At 43.5% G+C, this 20,040-nt stretch overlaps 1 protein-coding gene across 2 annotated transcripts; it reads right to left on the bottom strand.

Annotated features, from left to right (window-relative positions):
* Positions 1-8,691: 8,691 nt before the first annotated feature.
* Positions 8,692-11,316, bottom strand: LOC125546608 (nicotianamine aminotransferase 1-like). 2 transcript variants are annotated; one of them, XM_087547047.1, is made up of 6 exons: positions 10,543-11,316; positions 10,251-10,469; positions 9,809-9,868; positions 9,491-9,646; positions 9,308-9,401; positions 8,692-9,112 (listed from the first exon to the last, which is right to left on the bottom strand). In XM_087547047.1, exons 1-6 carry the CDS (start codon positions 11,179-11,181, stop codon positions 8,913-8,915), a joined length of 1,368 nt encoding a protein of 455 aa, XP_087403173.1. In that variant the 5' UTR covers positions 11,182-11,316; the 3' UTR covers positions 8,692-8,912. The 2 variants fall into 2 exon arrangements, with proteins under 2 accessions (XP_087403173.1, XP_048566759.1); XM_048710802.2 differs by having other exon boundaries at positions 8,692-9,089; positions 10,543-11,314.
* Between the last annotated feature and the right edge of the window lie 8,724 nt (positions 11,317-20,040).

Genomic DNA, 20,040 nt, shown 5'->3' with positions numbered 1-20,040 from the left:
TTGTGGCATATTATGTGTGTTTCACTAGCTAAATGGATGACCTAAGTTTCCATGGTAGACTTATATCCCAAAACAAGAGCGGAGAAAGTCATCGAGAGACTTAATTAATCTAGTTTTTTTGTTTAAACTAAAATTCCAAAATGCTTTGCCCCGACGATCACCCAATTGACTGCCTCATTCTTTTTCTTGCAGAGGATACATGTAAGTATGGTGAACATGCCATGAAAAACCTTCACATTTCTTTCATTCCATATGATCCACATGACGATGCCCATAGTTTCTTTTTTGATGATTCACATTTGTCATTTGCTTTCCCACCATTCCTTAACCGAGTTATCCTCCACCCAAGCGGCTATGTCCGGTTAATGCAGTCAAAGCCAATCCTTGATCAAACCTCATATCCGGATTGTGATTCAACATTGGAACACAAGGTGTGCCTCTATCTTCAACGCCCACATGCCTAGCGGGTACAATGTCGGAGTTGGCCACACTCTTCTCTGTAACTAATCCGTCATCCAAATTCTATTTTCCATAATGAACCATCCAAAAGAATATTGCACTGTGCTTATTTCCAAGTTTTTCATATAGTGTGATGCATCGTGGAGGAAGTTTTACTCTCCAGCTGAGGTTAATTTCCAAGTTATTCATATAGTGTGATGCATCGTGGAGGAAGTTTTACTCTCCAGCTGAGGTTAATTTCCAAGTTATCTTGTTCACCTCATTATCATTGAGCTTCTATCTCTAATGGTTTCGTCCATAGGGTGGCAATTGAACAACCTATATGCTCTTGGTTAATACTTGCTTGATAGACAACTTGCGGCGGGAGGCCATGAAAAATGAGGAGTGCAAGATCCTTAGGCCGCTCCCTGGAGAGCCAAGCCGAATGCCAAAAGGGTGCCTTGCATCCATCACCTATAAATATCTCGTGGAGGCATAGAAATGAACCAATATCGGCGTCATTGTATGGGTTGTCCATTCCCACCCATAATTTCACCGGATCCATCCATTCAGACCAGTGCCACCAAATTTTGTTACTCGTGGAATGTAACTCTTCAAAACTTCAAAAATAGTTACTTTTGTTCATTCTCATCTCCTTCTGTTTGTCGCAGCTCAACAGTTATCCTATATGGTGAGACGTGTTAGTGATGTCACTGACATGTTTCCCCTGCAAAAAAAAAGATGTCACTGACATGTTTATCATTGCTCTTAGGAAATTATGTAGTAGACATTAGTTTGATTTTGCCGATACACGCATCTCAAGAATTGATGCATTCAACAAGCAATCATGCTCGTGTACACGGAAAGCCGCCATGATTAAGAAAAGAAAAGCCACCTCACAATTAAAAATACCCCACAGAAAAAAGAAACTTTCATTTCAAACGACACTTGCTAATCAAACACGTACAAATCTAAAACTTTTCTCGTCGACCTTTCTCTATTGTTTTCGAGCGATGGATGCACGCGGCGATACATATGATTAGTCAACAAAGGAGTGATCGGTAGTGCGATGGTCCGAGTAATCCAGCTTAGGTTTTCCCTATCACCAACCTCTTGCGTCCTTGTCCAGGCCCTTCTGGGCGGCAGCGGCTTTTGTTTATTCTCGAGGTGCGTGTGAGAACACGAGACCTGCATATATATTGACACCATTGTTGGGTACAGCCAGCACAATAATCTGCCTTTGATCTCCTTGTGATGTTCTTTTCACAAAGCACATTTGGTAAGTAGGCCAGCGTGTGTGTGCATGTAGTGCGGCCGACTCGAGGCGGCCAAAAGCTTTCGGCCGAAAGCGTTGCGGTCAAGAAAGGGAGGCCAACGAGAGATCCAGGCATTTTTCTGATTGCGGACAGGATTGGGTTGTCGAGATTAGCAACTTTGCAGTGGAGGACGTGTGGGCATATGTGTACGCGATTAGTGTCTAGACCTTTTTAATTAAGCACTCCTTCCGTTTTTATTTACTCTAGATATTAGGTTTGACTGAAGTCAAACTTTATAAAGTTTGATCAAGTTTATAGAAAAAACATAAACATTTATCATAACAAATCTATATGATGTGAAAATACATTCAATAATGAATCTGATGGTATTGATTTGTTATAGTACTCCATCCTTCCCAAAATATAAGGCACGGTTGACTTTTTACGGTCTTTGATGCACGACTTTAATCACTAATATATATCAAAGTATATGGATTGAACATGTATAAATGGCATTGTCATATTTATCTCGCAAAACAATTTTATTTCATATGTATGCATACTAATTTTATAGACATACAATACATGAAAATCGTAGTCAAAGAAGTTATGCAACGAAGACCAAAAAAAGTCAAACCACGCCTTATATTTTGGGAAGGAGGGAGTATATGTTAATATGTTCTTTTTACAAAAAAATTAAAATTTATAAAGCTTGACTTTGACCAAAGCTAATATGCGGACTAACTAACTAAAAATGGAGGGAGTACCAAGGTGTGTTCTTCTATGTTCTTATTATGCTTTTAATTTTCTTTAATCTATGAGAACATTGGTTTTACGTCGGAAACAAAAAAACCATGCATGCATTGCTCTAGAATAATATGAGTGTTTCCTCTTGGTAAGTTAATTTGTTCGGCACTGTCAATAAATAATATATGACTATGTGCATCACCCGATGGAGAGATTGAGGGTCATCTCTTCTTTTTAAGAAAAAGATGAGTGATTTTCGGTGGAGAAGCACCCACATTTGCATTTCATTTGATGAATGCGCTTGTTTTCGCGCCACCTTAGACCAACTTTAACAAAGTGGGCATATGACCCCGATCCCTATAATAACTACCAATATGTCGAATTTGGCTTGAAATTGCACTCTAGTTGTCGTTATATGCCTCCCAGTTGCCAAAACTTATGTAGCAACCCCTATATTTGGAGGCTGTGGAGGGCCAGTGTGAAGCTCGGTCCTAACCAGACGGCCACCAGCGTAGGAGGAAAGTTTCAGCTTCTTCCTCCTCGCGTCGCGGGTGGGATTTGAAGCAGCCCGACCTCCCATGCACCACCGATGACGTGCAATCGACCATTAATGCCATGCTTGCTCCCTCGGATTCTCATGACGGTCTGTCGGATGACTGCCACACGGCATCAACTCATGGCTTGCATGTGAGCAGACCGTGAGGAGTCGTGTAAGCAGCCAGGAAGTGTGTGAGAAAGCCGCCGCAACATTTCTCACTAGGAGACGCGCCATTTGACCGCTCGTCGTCGGCCGCCTCCTCAATTGCCATCTTAATGGTACCCATGGCAGGCTATAAAAGGCTGGTACCCTTCCCTCTCACCCTTATCCAATACCTTCTCCGATATTATTGCACAATCCCCTCTCGCCCGCATCCAATCCACTTCTTTGGCTTCATGGTGCAGTGGCAAGAGTTCCCCCATGTCTTTGGTTTTGAACATGACATGGAGGTGAAGTGGGTGGATCCTCTGGTCCCCTTATGGGACCAGATAAACATGGCCCTGGAGGAGGTTACGCAAATGGACACGCAATTGCAGCAGCAGATTTGGGCCCTTGCCCAGCCACCACGAAAGAATGGTCGACCTGGGCCGCCGTAGCTACATTCTAGCGGTGGCGATGGTCGTGGCCAAAATATTAGCTACTTATTAGTTCTTGGTTTAACTGTAAATGTAGTCTATCAATATAGAAATCACACTCCGACTCATCTTTCCCCAACAATAGTAGGACAAAATTGAACTAAAGTATGATTTTTGGGAAGAATTATCATAATCAATGACAAGTGGGATGCACGTGTAAGAGAAATATGAATACTACTTTTTTGGCGAATATGTGTTTGCGTACGGCCACTGCGACCTCCATATTCATATGAAGTGTGCTTCATAGTCCATATGGCGACCACACATATGTGGATTCTCCTAGAGTTACTTTTATCTATGCAAGAAATTCAATCATATTGTTATTTTTTGTTTTGTTTAAGATAGTGTTCACTTTGTGGAGTCCCCCCCCCCCCCCCCCCCCCCCCCGCGCGCGCGAAGGGAGAATTAAGGGTTTCCGGACTAGATTAAATTTTTATACATCTCATGTATATAAGGAAAGAGCATTTAAAAACACATCCGCTTGTTGTGTAATTGGTGGGGAGGGGGGACCCTTGAACTCTTGAATGGACAGAGATACGTATTTTGCAGTTCTTCATACCGAGTAGATCATGTCTTCTCTTTGATGTAACAACATCACGTCTTACCTCGCCTAATAAACATAATGTCTTAATGTAACTTTTTTTCCTTCAAAAAGCGGATAAATTATACTTCCTCCGTCTGAAAAAACTTGTCTCTCAAATGGATGTATCTAGCACCAAGTTAGTGCTAGGTACATCCATTTGAGAAATAAGTTTGGGACAAGTTTTTCCGGACGGAGGGAGTAGTAATGATTGATCTGCAGAATTTGTTGCAAGTTTTGTATGATGTATGTGAATTGATTAGACATATAGTTATTTGTTTTGTAAAGAAGGAACAAACAATTTTTAGTAGGCAACCCAACTTCAATGATTATTAAATAAGCAAAGTACAATAGGAGGAAGTATTTTCTTTCCTTTCTCGCAAGATGACTAGAGCAAAGCGTTCCTCCATTGGACCTCCGTCGGCAAGCCCAAGGATTTGCCTCCCTCTTTTTGCCGCTTTGGCAGCCGGTGACGGGAAGGGGAATCCTGGTGCCTCGGTGCCGACTAGTAGATATGTTAGGGTTTTAGTCCTTGCAGAGGTGGCACTCGGGAAGATTTAAAAAAATGCACACAACATTAAAAAGAAGTTCATGAAATATTTCATATGTTCAGGATTTTTTTAAAAAGTTTAGGAAATTTGATTTTTTTAATGAAATGATGATGAAAACAAGGAAAAGGCAAAAAAGAAATAAAAATAAAAAATATGAAATATGAAAGAGATCCAGAGGAAACCCGAGGGAAATTCGAGTGAGGAAACATAGAAAGCGAAAAGGAAAAAAAACCTCAATCAAAACCTTGTAGAAGCTTTGCAAAACTGATCGGAAGAAATGCATAAAGAATTTTAAAATACATAAACATTTTTTGAATCGATGAACTTTTTTTAATTCAGGAATAATTTATGAATTTTTTGAACATTTAAAAAGAATGCATGGATATGTTTTGAGTTAGCAAAAGTTTTTTCAAATCCCGGAACATTTTTTGAAGACATGGACATTTTTGTAAAATCATGAACATTTATTATTTTATGAGCATTTGTTTCTCAAAGTCATGAACATTTTCTGAATATGTGAACCTTTTCTTTAACCTACGATCGTTTTATGATTTGTTGAACAATTTGTAAAATTCTCATTTTTAAAAATTTGGAACTTTTTAAAAATCTTAAATTATTTAAATATTAAAAAAGAAAAAAAGAAACAAAAACTGAATTGAAAAAAACAGGATGCCCCACACATGTGCCGCTTGAAGTGGGCGCACAGGGAAGGGGTTATGCGTCAGCTCGTTCGCCAGCGTCTACCATGCCAAATAGGGGAACGTATCTGGTGCACTGGTGCTTGTGGTGTGCTACCGATGCAGCAGACCTCCTAACACATTTTAAAAGTTTACAAAAAATGTCAAAAGATTGACCATATTCACACAAAATCAATGTTTGTTGTTGCAAAATTTCAAATTAAAATTCGAAACATTGCTGGAGATACAAACATTGACAAATTTGACATCCGTGTGATAATGAGCCTAATCTAAAGCCCAAATTATATTACATACTATTCAGTGTTAAATTTGTCATTTTTGTATCGTGAGCTATGTTTTCAATTTTTATTTGAATTTTTATGACAGCAAATATTAATGATGTGTGAATGTGCTCAATTAGTTTCATATTGTTTGTAACATTTTAAAATGTGCTACAAAGGTCCGGTGCACCGTAGCTCCCCAAGCATCGGTGCACCAGATATTTCCCCGCCAAATAGGAGGTCCCATACCTTTTTTAGAAGCACTCGTAACTTTATCGTACTCATAATAATTACAGGTATGCTGATTTGGACCTAGATTCAAGAATATACAAAGTAACTCCTATAACTAAGAATTACAATGATATCTCTTGAAAACACCCTGTCCGCGGTATCAATCTCTGCTTGAAGAAATACCTCAAAGACTTTGGTAAAGATGCAGCAATTGGACTAGAGCAACGACGTTGTCACTCTTTCATCCGCACAAAATATTACCAATAGTGGTTTTTGAAAGCGATTTGCGTCGCCCATCAAAAAGATGGAAAGTCTTGACCGATGGATGTACTTGGGCCGGGAAAGATCCCCTAAAAGTGCAGGTCGTCGAATCACAATATCTTCACTATGGTGTCGATGAAAGATTTCACCTCTACAAAGAATCAGACAAACAAAAAAAGCACAACACAATAAGATAAACTCATCAGATCTGAACAATCATATCCGCGAGGACAGAAAACTCTCTAACCTCATGGCACCGATAAAAGAATGAGAAGAAATTTATTCTCACAAGATTATGATAATCACTAGATGTTGACGAAAAATATAGAGGTCTTAAAGATCCGAGTTCCTCCACCTCTCAGCGCCAAGATGGCAGCCGGAAACGAGGGGATCTAAATTTCTCGGCAGCTGCGACGGCGGCTTGAGGTAACCCTCGTACGTGATAAGTTTTATCCGTACGCGCCCGCAGTCCTAGGAGGTCCCATACCTATGTACCGCTTGCTGCGTCAGGTAACCGAGGAAACGCACATAGGCGTTTGCCTGGGCCAGCCCAAGAGGAGCGTTCGGCTGTTTTTTTTCCCCGCAAGCAACACTATATTGCCCGGTTTTGTGGCTGGTTTTTTTCCGCAAGCAACACTATATTGCCCGGTTTTGTGGCTGTTTTTTTTCCGCAAGCAACACTATATTGCCCGGTTTTCCCCATGCGAACGGTTATCTCTGTAGCAACACTGTGGTGACAGTTTTTTTATGTAGCAAAAGTTTAGCGGCCAGTTTTCTCTATGGAAACACTGTAGCTAACTGTTTTTAAAAATTTAAACCAAATTTGGAAATGGGAAATATTTGTTGAAATTCTGTTTTTTGAAGAACATTTTTTGAAAAATCCCAAATACTTTTCATAAACATGAATATTTTTAAAATTTGCGAATTATTTCTAAAGTGGAAGAATTTTTTTTAGAAAAAATGAACATTTGTTGAATTTAGGAACAAATTTGACAAAAAGATATTTATTATAAAAATCACGCATAATATTTGAAATATTTATTAGTTTTAAGTAAAATTTCGTAATAGGAACATTTTTTAAAATTCTTGAATTTGGAAAAACATGAAGATATTCTAAATTCCCCCCAAACTCTTTTTTTAATTTTTCTGAAAACATGTACATTTTTTATATCCAGAACAAAATTTGGAGAACATGAACGTTTTTTCGAAATTCTCAAACATTTATTGAAAATGTGAACATTTTCTTAAATTTCAAACAATATTTGAATTCCAAAAAATACTAAAAAAACTTGAAAAGGATGAAAGAAATAATAAAATTAAAAAATAAACGGAAAAACTAAAAATAGAAGAAATGAGAAGAAAAAAACACAAAGAGTCAACACACGAACAAAGAAGAGAAGGAAAGATAACCGGGCGAAAAGGACCAGCCTATTACGGGAGAAGGGTAGCGCACGCCTATTTGACGCAAAATGAGTCAAATAGAATTTTCCAAGAGTCAGAGTGACGTCTTTCCGTCTATCGGTTGATATAGACCAAAATTTTAGGTTATCAAGCATTTACAAACGAAAAACATGTACAAAGAAAATTAAGGAAAGCCTAAACTACTTTCAATATATCAATGGTGAGATTAGATATATACTGGTCCCCACCCCCTAGAAGTAGAGAGTATCGTAGGAAAGATCAACTCTTACCACACAAAACAAACACAATTCATATTCGTTTTCCTTAGAAAGAAGAGGATCCATTATACTCCTGATTGATCTATAGGATTATTTGCAAGCTTTGCATGATGTAGTTTTGTATGGGGAATTGCTTAATTACTTAGTTATTTATTTTACAAAGAAAGAGCAAACACATTGTAGCAGACAATCCAACTTTGGTTGATCAAGTAAGCAAATATATCATCGAACAAACTATCACGAAAATAAGCAACAAAGGCACGCAATCAAAGTAAAAGTTACATCAAGGTGCTTTGAATTCATCGTCTCGAGCTTCACTTTTTGAATATTCCATTGCGAACCAAGTAAACAAATCATTTGCTTCGACACTATACCGCGAGGGAAGAAACTAGGAGAAACAACAAGAAGAGGAAATTCAAAATTAGAGGACCTCTGAACATGCCACACTTGACCACCACAGTCATCGCCACCACTCTGTATACACACTAAAGGCCAGACAACAAACATCACAATTCAAAGACGTCGATTCCGGTGACTAAAATACCGTAACTTTCCAGTACTGATTATATGGGATACAACTGCCATACTAGAACAAGAAAACTACCATGAAACTTTTATTCTGTGCAATGCCGCCGAGGAAAGAAAAGCTACGGTACTTCAGCGCTCATCAGGGATTCCTCGTCTTTCGATGACACAAAAACATCCGAATACGAGAAAACGAGCAATAACATGGACAAAGAAACACTAACAAGCAAAACTCTCTCGGGCACCTAAGGTAGCTCTCGATCCTATCCTTTACTCAAAGAAAGAACACAAGTTAACATCAAATCCCACTTTTATTCAATAGTATAATAGTGTTCCAAACTATAGATTCCCTACAATTGTCACCTACACATACTTGATGTTACAACAAGAATTGTAACATCTCATATGTTGGCTAGACAAAGAAGTCATAAATATTGCATCAAATATTTCACCTCTCATGAGGGTGTTGAATCCTTCAGGTAGCTCCTGCTGAACTTTGGACATACATAGTGGTTATTTGTAGGAAAGCAGGTGCCTCATCTTGCAGGGAACTTGTGAGCTCACTGTGTTACTTATTAGTCTCGCTGTGTCGCGAGCAGAAGGACTTGAGCCTAGCAAGGCCATCTTCGAGAGAAGACGGTCCGATTGCGAACGTGATCCGGACCCAATTCTTGTATCCCACAGCACATCCTGGACAAACCGACTTGTTAATGCTAGAATAAAATGCCAATAGAAGGTAATTCTGATAGTTGAAGAAAGAAAAAAAAATCATGTACCACAGATATGCAATGAGCTCGAGTTTTATGCTCAAACTGTACCACAGCTATGATTGCTGAAGAAAGAAAGCAAAAAAAATAAATCCTGTACCACAGCTATGCAATGAGTTTTAGGCTCAAACTGTAGTATACCTGGCAAAACAACCACTGACTCCTCTTTTGCCAGCTTGCAGCAGAAGTCCATGTCATCTTTGATGTCCTGAAGGCAGGACAAATCCAGTTTCACCTGCAGAAAAAATGCAGTAAAAATTTTCATACACCATCAGCAACAAACCATTCGCATGATGTCTTGGCAACTTGGCCTGAAACACTAACCATTACAAACATGGAGCCCTCCGGTTTGCTTGGGCAAGTGATGCCACTGATGCCCTTGAGCTTCTCCCAGCATATATCTGCGGTTTGCCTGAGAATGTCCACGGTCTTGTCGAAGAATTCTTGCTTTGTGTTCTCCAGCAGTTCTGGGATTGCTCCCTGGGGAACGAAATTGCGTCAAGACCAAAGGACAAAAACGTCATTTTATTTTTCCATTCACTCACGTGTTCAATTCCTGCTTATTTTTATGGTATGGTGGCTTTTATTATGTCTCCAGAATATCAAATGTTATCTCTGAAGAAACTTGTAAGAGTCAGTTACCTGAACAAATGTCGCAGGATCACAGGAGATGTCAAGGTAACTCTTAATGCTTTCCACAAGCTGCACTTAAAAAAACAAGAAGAAAATGACATGACCTCACTTTGTAAGGTTCAGGTTTCACGCAACACAAAAAATTGAAGCAAACGTGCTAGGTTTGAGTTGTTGCATAGAGAAAGGAAGATCAAAGCTGACTGAACTGTGACTTGTGACTTGTGAGTGAGCCTCCACCATTTTTGGACATGTGCGTGCTCCCTCCTTTCAGAATATATGGTATATTTTGACTGAACAAGCCAAAAATTTGACCGACAGTTTGTCCTATCCTATGTCTGTCTGCCATGTGACACTAATTTGATCCTTTCTCCTTTTGTCTTTTTATTAATGGCTGTGGTTCTATATCAGACAAAAATAAAACATCCTAATGCAAGAAGTCGAAGAAAAGAACCTTGGTCCTGCGAAATACGCCATTAGGATCATTGGTGACGATCCATCCAAGCCGCCATCCAGGCACCACCCATCTCTTGGAGATGGATCCCAGGGTGAGCACCGGAGCCACGGAGCCAAACACGCCCATCGGGACGAACCGCTTCTTCCCGAACGTCAGGTGCGCGTACACCTCGTCAGCGATGACGAAGATGCCAAGCTTCCTCGCTGTCTCGGCGACCTGCAACAGTCGGCAAAGCTGAAGATCGTCGGTCGAGGCAGGAAGGATGGTGAGATTGGATGTCATGGCTTGCCTTGGCGAGATGGTCGTAGCTGTAGACGTTGCCGCAGGGGTTGCCGGGGTTGACGAGGACCATGGCGACGGTGTTCCCGTCGGCGAGGGCCTCCACGGCGTCGAGGTCCGCCTCCCAGTCTCTGTCCGGGAGGAGGTCGAAGTAGCGGGCCTCCATGCCGTTGAACGCGGCGCGCGCCTCGTAGAACAGGTACCCGGGCCGCGGGAGCAGGATGTTGTGTGCGCCGGGACGGCCGGCGAGCACGGAGCAGACGATCTCGATGGCCTGGGAGCAGCCGCTCGTGAGGTAGACGTCGTCGGGGGAGAGCTCGTAGGGGAGGTCGAGGGACAGGTGACGCGCGATGGAGCGCCGCGCCGGCTCCAGGCCGACGCCGGTGGGGTAGGAGTTGTGCTCCCCCGAGTGGAGCGCGGCGGAGACGGCTTCCACGGCCTCCGGCGCGGTGCGGAAGCACGGGAAGGCCGAAGGGTCGCCGTGCCCGAGCGGGATCACCGGGCGGTCGTCGCTCGGGTCCATCCCGGCCTTGATGCTGCCCAGCACGGAGCGCACCGACAGCGCCGACAGGCCGAGGAGGGCCTCGTCCGGCGCGAAGTTCCACGCATCGGGCGCCGGCGTCAGTTGGTTCATGGTGCCGTTGGACATTGTGGAGTGTTGGTTCTGTGGTACGGGACTGGCACATGCCAATGCTGCTGAGAGCAATAAGACTGGTGTATTTTCTGGCAAGCATCAGAATCCCTTGCGTATCTCGATGGCCGTCAAACGCTGTGATAAGAGCATCTAGGCAAATCCGGGTCTCTATATGTCCGTGGACGCGCGCCCACGACAGTGACCGGATGGGCCTCAAATTTTTTAATTTTTTTACGAGAAAACTTTCAATCTATTCATCTTCTATTATAGCAGTACAACAAACACTAGAAATAATTAAAATTACATCCAGATCCGTAGACCACCTAGCGACGACTACAATCACTAAAGCGAGCCGAAGGCACGCCGCCGTCATCACCCCTCCTATGCCGGAGTCGGGCACAACTTGTTGTAGTAGACAGTCGGGAAGTCGTCGTGCTAAGGCCCCATAGGACAGCGCACCAGAACAGCAACCGTCGCTGATGAAGAATAACGTAGATCGAAAGGATCCAACCTAAAGACACACGAACATAATAACCAGATCCGAGCAAATCCACCGAGGATAGATCCGCCGGAGACACACCTCCACACGCCCACCAACAATGCTAGACGCACCACCGGAATGGGGACTAGACGGGAAGACCTTTATTCCATCCGCAGGGAGCCGCCGCCGTCTCGTCTTCTTGAGTAGAACACAAACCTTAACAAATCTTGAAAGAACGACTAACAACGGAGCCCTCCCGCCGGCCCTTGCCAGGATCCACCGCGCCCCCATGGCCCTAGCTTTTCTTGGAGGAGGAGGCGGCGGCTGAAAAGAGGCCTCAAATTTTTTATTTGCGATAAAAAATCCTATACTCAAAATACTTAATACTCCCTTCATTTCTAAATACAAGTTTTTTGGAGATTTCAATAAAAGATCATATACGAAGCAAAATGAGTGAATCTATATTTTAAAATATGTCTATATAGATCCGTATGCAGTTTGTATTGAAATCTCTAAAAAGACTTATATTTAAAAACAAATGAAGTACATGCAAAGACATACATGTCAATCATTTTGAATGTTTTAGTCTGTGTTAGGCCGGCGGAGTTGTTTAAACACCAAATAAATTGTTCGTATTTAAGATTTTCAGTTTAGAAACATCCATTTGGACCGGCATAGTTAGGTTTTTAGTCCCACCTCACCACCGGAGGAGCGACATGACGGGCTTAAATAGCCGCGTCGGGTAAAAGCGTTAAGCTACTATCTCTTGATAGGGGCTATCAATGCTAGCTTTGTAAATGAGCTCATATCCTTCACAAGGCAAGCATTGCTGGCCGCTACTAATAGTGAGAATTTTTTGAAGTATGAGAACTTTTTTCAATCATTTCATCAAGCTCCTAGGAAAAAATCACAAAAAACCTAGTCAAACAATGTGTTAAAAAAATAGACGGCAAGGTGCAGTCTGACACAAGTGAAATCGGGTAGGTCAGAGGGGGATTTGGTTCAATTTTTGTTGGGATCGGGCTGTCAGGTCTGTCATGATGAACGCGCCCAGCTGCGCCCAGGCCGCCCTATATCCGTCCCATATCTGGACTGGATATATGGGGTGCCAGTCAGTCCGGACGTTTGAAGCTAGTTTGAAGAACCTGTCGGATCGCTTTTTTTGACCGGTCAATGACCGGGCCATCCGCCGGAATGCAAAGGCGGCCGATCGTCGATCCATGGCGCTTCTTCTTCTTCTTCTTGTCGGCTTCAAATTTGCCGACGAGATGCAACAAGAGGAGGTTCTCGACATCAAAAAGCATCCCCTTTATGTTGGAATCATCCGACTCCGACAACGAGAACGAAGTCCAAACATCCATGTACGAAAATAAAATTTTCACTTCGTCAATAATCGCATGTTGGCTGAATTGAAAATCGGTAGAAAAGCTCCAAATCTTACCTTTGGCCGGAATCAAATCCGACACAAGCAAAGCCGAAGCAGCTGCAACCCCCTTCTACCCCACCGCCAGCCAAAAGCAAAGCCACACCCACCGCAACCCCCTTCTCCTCCACCTCCAGCCAAATTGAACTCCACAGGCACTGCCACCCCTACTTCCCCACGACCCCTATGGCTCGCGCAGACAACTGCTACTCAATCATGGCGGAAGCACACTACTAGGAAAAGGGCTATAGATGAAATGAATACTAATGGCGCACCTGACATGTGGTGCGCCACTACAATATAGCAGTGGCGCACCATGTGCAGGTGCGCCATTAGTGTGGAAGACACTAATGGCGCATCGGATACATGGTGCGCCGCTAGTAACATTTTTTTTTCATTTTTCCAAACATACTAATGACGCATCAAGTAGACAGTGCGCCATTACTAATTATTTGCGCCACTACTAAGTTTCTTTTTAATTTTTTTTTCAAAACTAGTAATGGCGCACCACTCCCACAGTGCGCCATTACTAACTTTCCCCCCTCTATCCCTTTTCCCCCGAGCGCCGCCTCCTCCCCGGCCGAGCCCAATCCCAATCCCCCGAGTCCTCGACCTGCTGCTCCGTCGCCGCCCCGACCCACTGCGCCGCCACTGCTGCCCTGCCCCCCATCGCCGTCTTCGAGGAAGGGCTCGGGGAAGCAAGAGACTGAGCAAGAAGGCGCCGCCGCCTCCTCGACGCGCCGCCTCTTCCTCGGCGCGCCTCCTCCTCCTCGACGCGCCGCCGCCCGCCGCCTCCTCGACGCCGGCGCCCTCCTACGGCAGCCTGCCGTTATCCCACAGGTGATTTCTCACCTCTCCCCCTTCCCCTCCTTCCCCCTAGGCTACCTCCCGCGAGTACCACAACCCTCTTCCCCCGTGTTCTAGGGTTAGCAAAAGTCAGCAAATTGATTTCAGTGTGGATTTGTGGTCTGTATCGGTGGGGTTTGTGCTTCTTCATGTTGATTATTGTGACAATTCTTTCTAAAATTGTGATCTAGTTAAGTGGAGTGCAGGCAGTGTTTTAGCCAAACCTCCCCCCTCCGAACTCATCTATTTAGTCATATATATGAAGCAACCGAATCTCTTTGGATGTGTGTGTGTGTGTGTGCTGGTTTGCCTTTTTTTTGCTTAGTTAATGTGTCTTTCAGTTAGGAGCTACTGTTAAAAACTTGAGCTACTGTCAAAAAATTCAGTTATGGCATCTAGAATTATGTCAGTTTTGTTTTGTAACTAGAAGACCAAAGTGTTAGGAATTCTGTCCAAACTGTAGTTTTCAGTATTCTGTCCAAACTGAAAACTGTTAAAAAGACCATGTGTTTTTTGGTCAAAATCTGCATGTAGAACTGAAATAATCAGTCATAAAGAATATCCTCAAGACGATGTGTTTCTTGGATTTCTTGATTGTATTTTGTGCTTGCAGGAGTAAATTTCTTGGAGTAATTTTGTGCTTGCAATGTTTGAGTTCTTAAGCCCTTTTACTGAAAATCAAACAAAAATGTTTTCTTAACTCAGAAGCCTGTTACTGCACCTGTACTGCACATTACAAAGTCTCCTAGTACTTAACCCACCCAAGCTATGAGGCAAAAATTTCAGTTAACTGTTATGGACAATTGTCAATTTTCTGTAATGATGATGGAACATTATAAAGCATTGTACTCCAGTGTATATGAAGGATACAAAAAATTTAGCAACTTTTCTGATTTTATAAAGTTGTTCTTATATGGGTGAAACTTCACTTGTTTTTAGGCTAGTGCAGGGTGTTGCTTTATTCTGTCATCATTTGTAACTATGTCACAAATAAATTGTTCCTTCTTCTGTATTTGACAAGTAATAACTTGCAAAGATGATGATCATCTTTTATAGAAAACAATTTCTGTAAACACGTCAGTAACTTTGCTAGTTTGCTGGGTTTTGTCTCCGACCATTGTGTCGTGATGAATTTGCAGGTACCCCGAGAGGCCCTTGAGTTTGCCGGAATGTCGATTAACTTCCATTCCGGCAAATTCGGGTACTCCATATGTCCTATTTTCAGCAAAGGTCATGCTGAAATTTTTCGTGAATTTTAGCATGACTTTGCTAAAAATAGGACATATGGGGTACTTGCGACTAATGCATGGGCCGAGGTATCTTAGTACTTAGTTAAGTAGGATCAACTGCCCCGCCATTCTTGCTGCATTAAACCATATGTGGCAATAGAGCCAAGTGATTAGGCCCAACTTAGAATTCTCCTTAGCATCGATAAATCCTAGATGATAAACCCAACATAGGTGGCAATAGATCCAAGTGATTACTGCCAAGTGATTAGGCCCAATCTAGGGTGCCTCAGCATCGATAAACCCTGAATGATGAAAACTTAACTTACCATTTAGGGTGCCTCGGCGTCGACAAACCCTAAATGATGAAACCTTGGCTTCTATAGAATGGTGATATAGAAGTGTGATATCAACTCATAGTTATTACTAATGTCAGCTGCTCGTCATCGATAAACCCTAATCTGGAAGAGGAACCACTCATCCTATGTAGTTTTGAATTATGAACGTAGGAAATGTCATCATCGGACGATGAAAGTCTCCCAGGGGAGTGCGACTGGTGCCACGACGATCAAGGTCTGTGCGACAGGCCTCACCTGGACGATGATCGGCGCTTCAGCATTAAGCTCGAGGAGACCTTCGAAGTTGAAACGATAAGCAACGACAACAATTGTTTTTTTTCATAATTAAGCATGACTTCAACTATTTCAACATGTAATTTTCATCTTTTACAATTCGAGTATAGCTTATCCCATGCCATGCAAGACGCTATGTCTTGGAGAGGATGGATTTTGAAGACCATGAAATTTCTGAAACAAAGAAAATTCACATAAGGACTCATCACGATGTGGACTTTGAAGTAAATCTGCATAATTCTGAGAGCGTAACCCATTTTGGTTGCAAAAATTGGGAAGCATTTTGCAAGATGTATGGTTTTGATGAGGGTATGCTTATCACCATGGATCTTGGTAATCCTGACATCGACCAAGAATCTGCTGTTGCTGTGTGGTGCTGTCTATATTCTGTCCAATAATATATTTTGTAACCTGTGCAAAAATCAGAAAAGTAAAAAAAATAAAACCTAATATTCATACTAATGGCGCATCACCCCACAGTGCGCCATTAGTATGCCAAAGCACATGGGTAAATATGGCCCCTGGGAGGCATACTAATGGCGCATGTTGGTCTATACTAATGACACACGGCGTGCGCCATTAGTATACCAGATACTAATGACTCACCAGTGGTGCGCCATTAATATATAATACTAGTGGCGTGGTACTAGTGGCGCACTAGTAGTGCGCCATTAGTAGGCAAAACTGGTGCGCCACTAGTAGGCCTTTTCCTAGTAGTGGCAGCCGGATCCGCGTGCAACACGACATCCCATGAAGCTACCGACCAGATCCATGGCGACAGCAGCAAAACGAGAGAGTCGCGTGAGGGATAGAGGGAACCGTAAGGCCCTGTTCGTTTAATCCCCTCGCCACATGGATTGAAGGGGATTGGGGAGTTTTGAGGGTTTTTTTGACTTGCAAGGGATTTAATCCCCTTCAATCCCTTTCAAACCTCTCCAAACCCCGCCAAACCGAACAATGCCTAAAGGAGAAGGAAAAAACGGGAGATTTAAGGGCTATAGGCCGATTTTTAGAGATAGCCATAAAAAAAGTGCGAGACGGCTTGATATACGGTACATTCGTCCTGGTACGGTTATTTTATGTCTAGATGGATATTGCGGATCTACTTGAGTTGCTCTTAGAGAAGCAAACAGATACTTTTACTCCGCTAAGGGCCCGCTTGGTTTACGTGTTTTGGGGCCCCAAAACACGTGTAAAATATACCGTTGTGAGAAAAATACGTATGGGCCTCGCATATGTGCTTAGTATGTCGTTTTTGGGCTGTAATTTTTACACTGTTTTTTTTCGTTTACACCCGTAAGGCCCCGTTTGGTTCATCGTTTTGGGGCCCAAAACACGTCTAAAATATACCGCTGTGAGAAAAATACAGATGGGCTACGCATAGGTGCTTGGTATGTCATTTTTTGGCTTATTTTTTACTCCCTCCGTTATAAAATAGATGACTCAACTATATACTAAGTTAGTATAAAGTTGAGTCATCTATTTTGGAACTGTAAGGACATATTTATCCCTAAGTGTTTTGGTGATTGATGACAACGCATTTGCGGACTAATCGTGTGCCATGAGTTTTCCAGACACTTCTTTGCTAGACACAAGACGATTGGGTGCCCCTCGAAGACTGACGAAGACGACGTTTTTTCTACGTTTCTTTTTGGTGGATTTGAGTCGTAGGAAAGCCGTACTATTAAAAGGGGGTCCGCGTTAGAAAGGTTTGGGTGGAATCATCACGTACACGTCTCCTTTTATCCCCTCCTTCCTTGGAGCTTCCTCCGTTTTTCCTACCTCCTTTGACTGACTGCTGTTGTGGTTGCGGTAGTACTGCTCCTGGATCAACGGTAGTACCGTAGGCATCCACGGTAGTACCGCGCCGTGGCGCGGTAGTACCGTTGGTGCTCATGGTAGTACCGCTCCCCTGGAGCCGCACTACCGCTGCCCACCAGGCTAGTGCCGCCCCCTTGCGGTAGTAGGAGCGGATGTAATTTTTTACATCCGCACCTGCCGCGGTAGTACCGCTTTCGCCGTGCAATAGTACCGCGCTATACGGTCAGGCAGTAGTACCGCCCCTCGGCAATACTACTCTGTCGGGTTTTTGCTACTTCTGTTTATTTGCGGAAGTAGGCACGGAAGTTCCCCTTCCCCCTGGCTGGGACTTTTGCCTTGCGGTAGTACCGCATGGGGGGCGCGGTAGTACCGCGCGTGTGGAAGTACCGCCCCAGCTTGCGTCTGTTTCTGTGCTGGGGTCGCGGCAGTACCGTGGGATGGTACGATTGTACTGCACTGCCGTGCGGTAGTACCGCTTGGTTGCAAGTAGTAGTATCGCGCGGCCTTGCGGTAGTACCGCTGGCCAGGCGCGGTAGTACCGTTGGCCGCGGGCTAGTTGGTGGGTAACGGTTGGATCTTTTCCACACACTATATAAAGGGTCTCCTTCTTCCCCGTTGACTCACCTCTTCCACCATTAAAGCTCCATTATTGCTCCAAGCTCCATTTTCGCCCGATCTCACTCCCTAGCCAACCAAACTTGTTGATTTGCTCGGGAGTGGTTGAGAAGGCCCCGATCTACACTTCCACCAAGAGATATTTGATTCCCCCTACTAATCCCTTGCGGATCTTGTTACTCTTGGGTGTTTGAGCATCCTAGACGGTTGAGGTCACCGCGAAGCCATAGTCCATTGTGGTGAAGCTTCGTGGTGTCGTTGGGAGCCTCCAATTGAGTTGTGGAGATTGCCCCAACCTCGTTTGTAAAGGTCCGATCACCGCCTCCAAGGGCACCAATAGTGGAATCATGGCATCCCGCATTGTGTGAGGGCGTGAGGAGATCACGGTGGCCCTAGTGGCTTCTTGGGGAGCATTGTACCTCCACACCGCTCCAACGGAGACGTACTTCCTCTCAAAGGGAAGGAACTTCGGCAACACATCCTCGTCTCCACCGTCTCCACTCTTGGTTATCTCGTGCCTTTACTTGTGTAGCTTATTTGTTTCATATATCTTGCTTGCTTGTGTTCCTATTCGTGTTGCATCATATAGGTTGCTCATCTAGTTGCATATCTAGACAACCTACTTTGATGCAAAGTTTAAATTGCTAAAGAAAAGCTAAAAACTGTTAGTTGCCTATTCACCCCCCTCTAGTCAACCATATCGATCCTTTTAATTGGTATCAGAGCGTCGTCTCTTTATTAAGGACTTTACCGTCCAAAGAGTATGGTTGATACCGTAGACGGTGCGGAGGAACACTCCGGTGTGAATCCTATCTCGTCTATGGGTGATGGGGGAACTTCGGTCTCTCGTGAGAAGTTCAATATGGCCTTGGAGACATTGAAAACCTCCATGACGACCGAAGTTGAAAGCATGCTTACTAAATTTCTTGAGGGGCTTAAACTATCCACCGCACTGTTGAAAGTGGGTGATCCCGCCATCAAGGTGTCGGATGCTATCCCCGACAAGGGGGAAGCTAGTAGTGAAAAGGCTCCTTCTTCTAGTGGCAAGAATGGCACTGGCATCTTTGCCCATGTGGAACCACCACTTTTTTATGGTGGACCGGTTCCTTCCACTCATTTGAATCATGCCGGTCCTCCCCCTAAGATTGTGAAAAATGAGGATTTTGATTCTTGGGTTTACCGCTTTAAACGTCATTTAAATCATGTGAACACTAACCTTTGGAGAATCATTGAAGAAGGTTTCTATCCACATGATCCAAGCAACTTCACTCCTCGAGAAGCCGCGGACAATCAATTCAATGAGAATGCTCTCTTCATCATTCAAGATGCAATTCCATCCGAAGACCTACCTCATCTTTGTCCCTTCGCCTTGGCCAAAGATGCATGGCATTGTGTCGTGTCTCTCTACTGGGGAAGCGTAAGCATTTAACGCTCCAACTATGAAGTGGTACAAGATGAGGCCGATGAGTTTGCAATGAAGGAAGATGAAGAACCTCGTGAGCTTTATCGGAGAGTAACCAAACTCACGGTCTCACTACGAGATCACGGGAGCAAGGACACGGATGACAATTGGATCAAGCGCAAATTCCTCAAGGCAATGATGCCCTACCACAAGGCCATGTCTTCCGTCATTCGTCAAAGACCGGACTTCCACACTTTGACCTCAAGCGAAGTGTTGGATGAGTTTGTGGCCATGAACATTTTGGACAAGACCGCCGACAATGCGGTGCTTCGTTCTCAACGGGCAAAGAAGCCTAAGCTTGCATTGAAGGCCAAGCTCACCGTGGAAGAAGAAGAAGAGGAAGAAGAGGAGAGCAACCCCGAAGATAT

Source organism: Triticum urartu, chromosome 1A (genome assembly GCF_056163025.1).
Source record: "Triticum urartu cultivar PI428250 chromosome 1A, HENAU_Tu73, whole genome shotgun sequence".
Classification (NCBI taxonomy): domain Eukaryota; kingdom Viridiplantae; phylum Streptophyta; class Magnoliopsida; order Poales; family Poaceae; genus Triticum; species Triticum urartu.
This window is presented reverse-complemented; position numbering and strand designations above follow the sequence as displayed.

Coding starts and splice junctions, on each gene's coding strand:
- LOC125546608 (XM_087547047.1), bottom strand. CDS start 11,181: ATGTCCAACGGCACCATGAACCAACTGACGCCGGCGCCCGATGCGTGG. Junction 9,869..10,250: donor GCGTATTTCGCAGGACCAAG/GTTCTTTTCTTC, acceptor TTTTAAGTGCAG/CTTGTGGAAAGCATTAAGAG. Junction 9,113..9,307: donor GTCAGTGGTTGTTTTGCCAG/GTATACTACAGT, acceptor ATTTTATTCTAG/CATTAACAAGTCGGTTTGTC.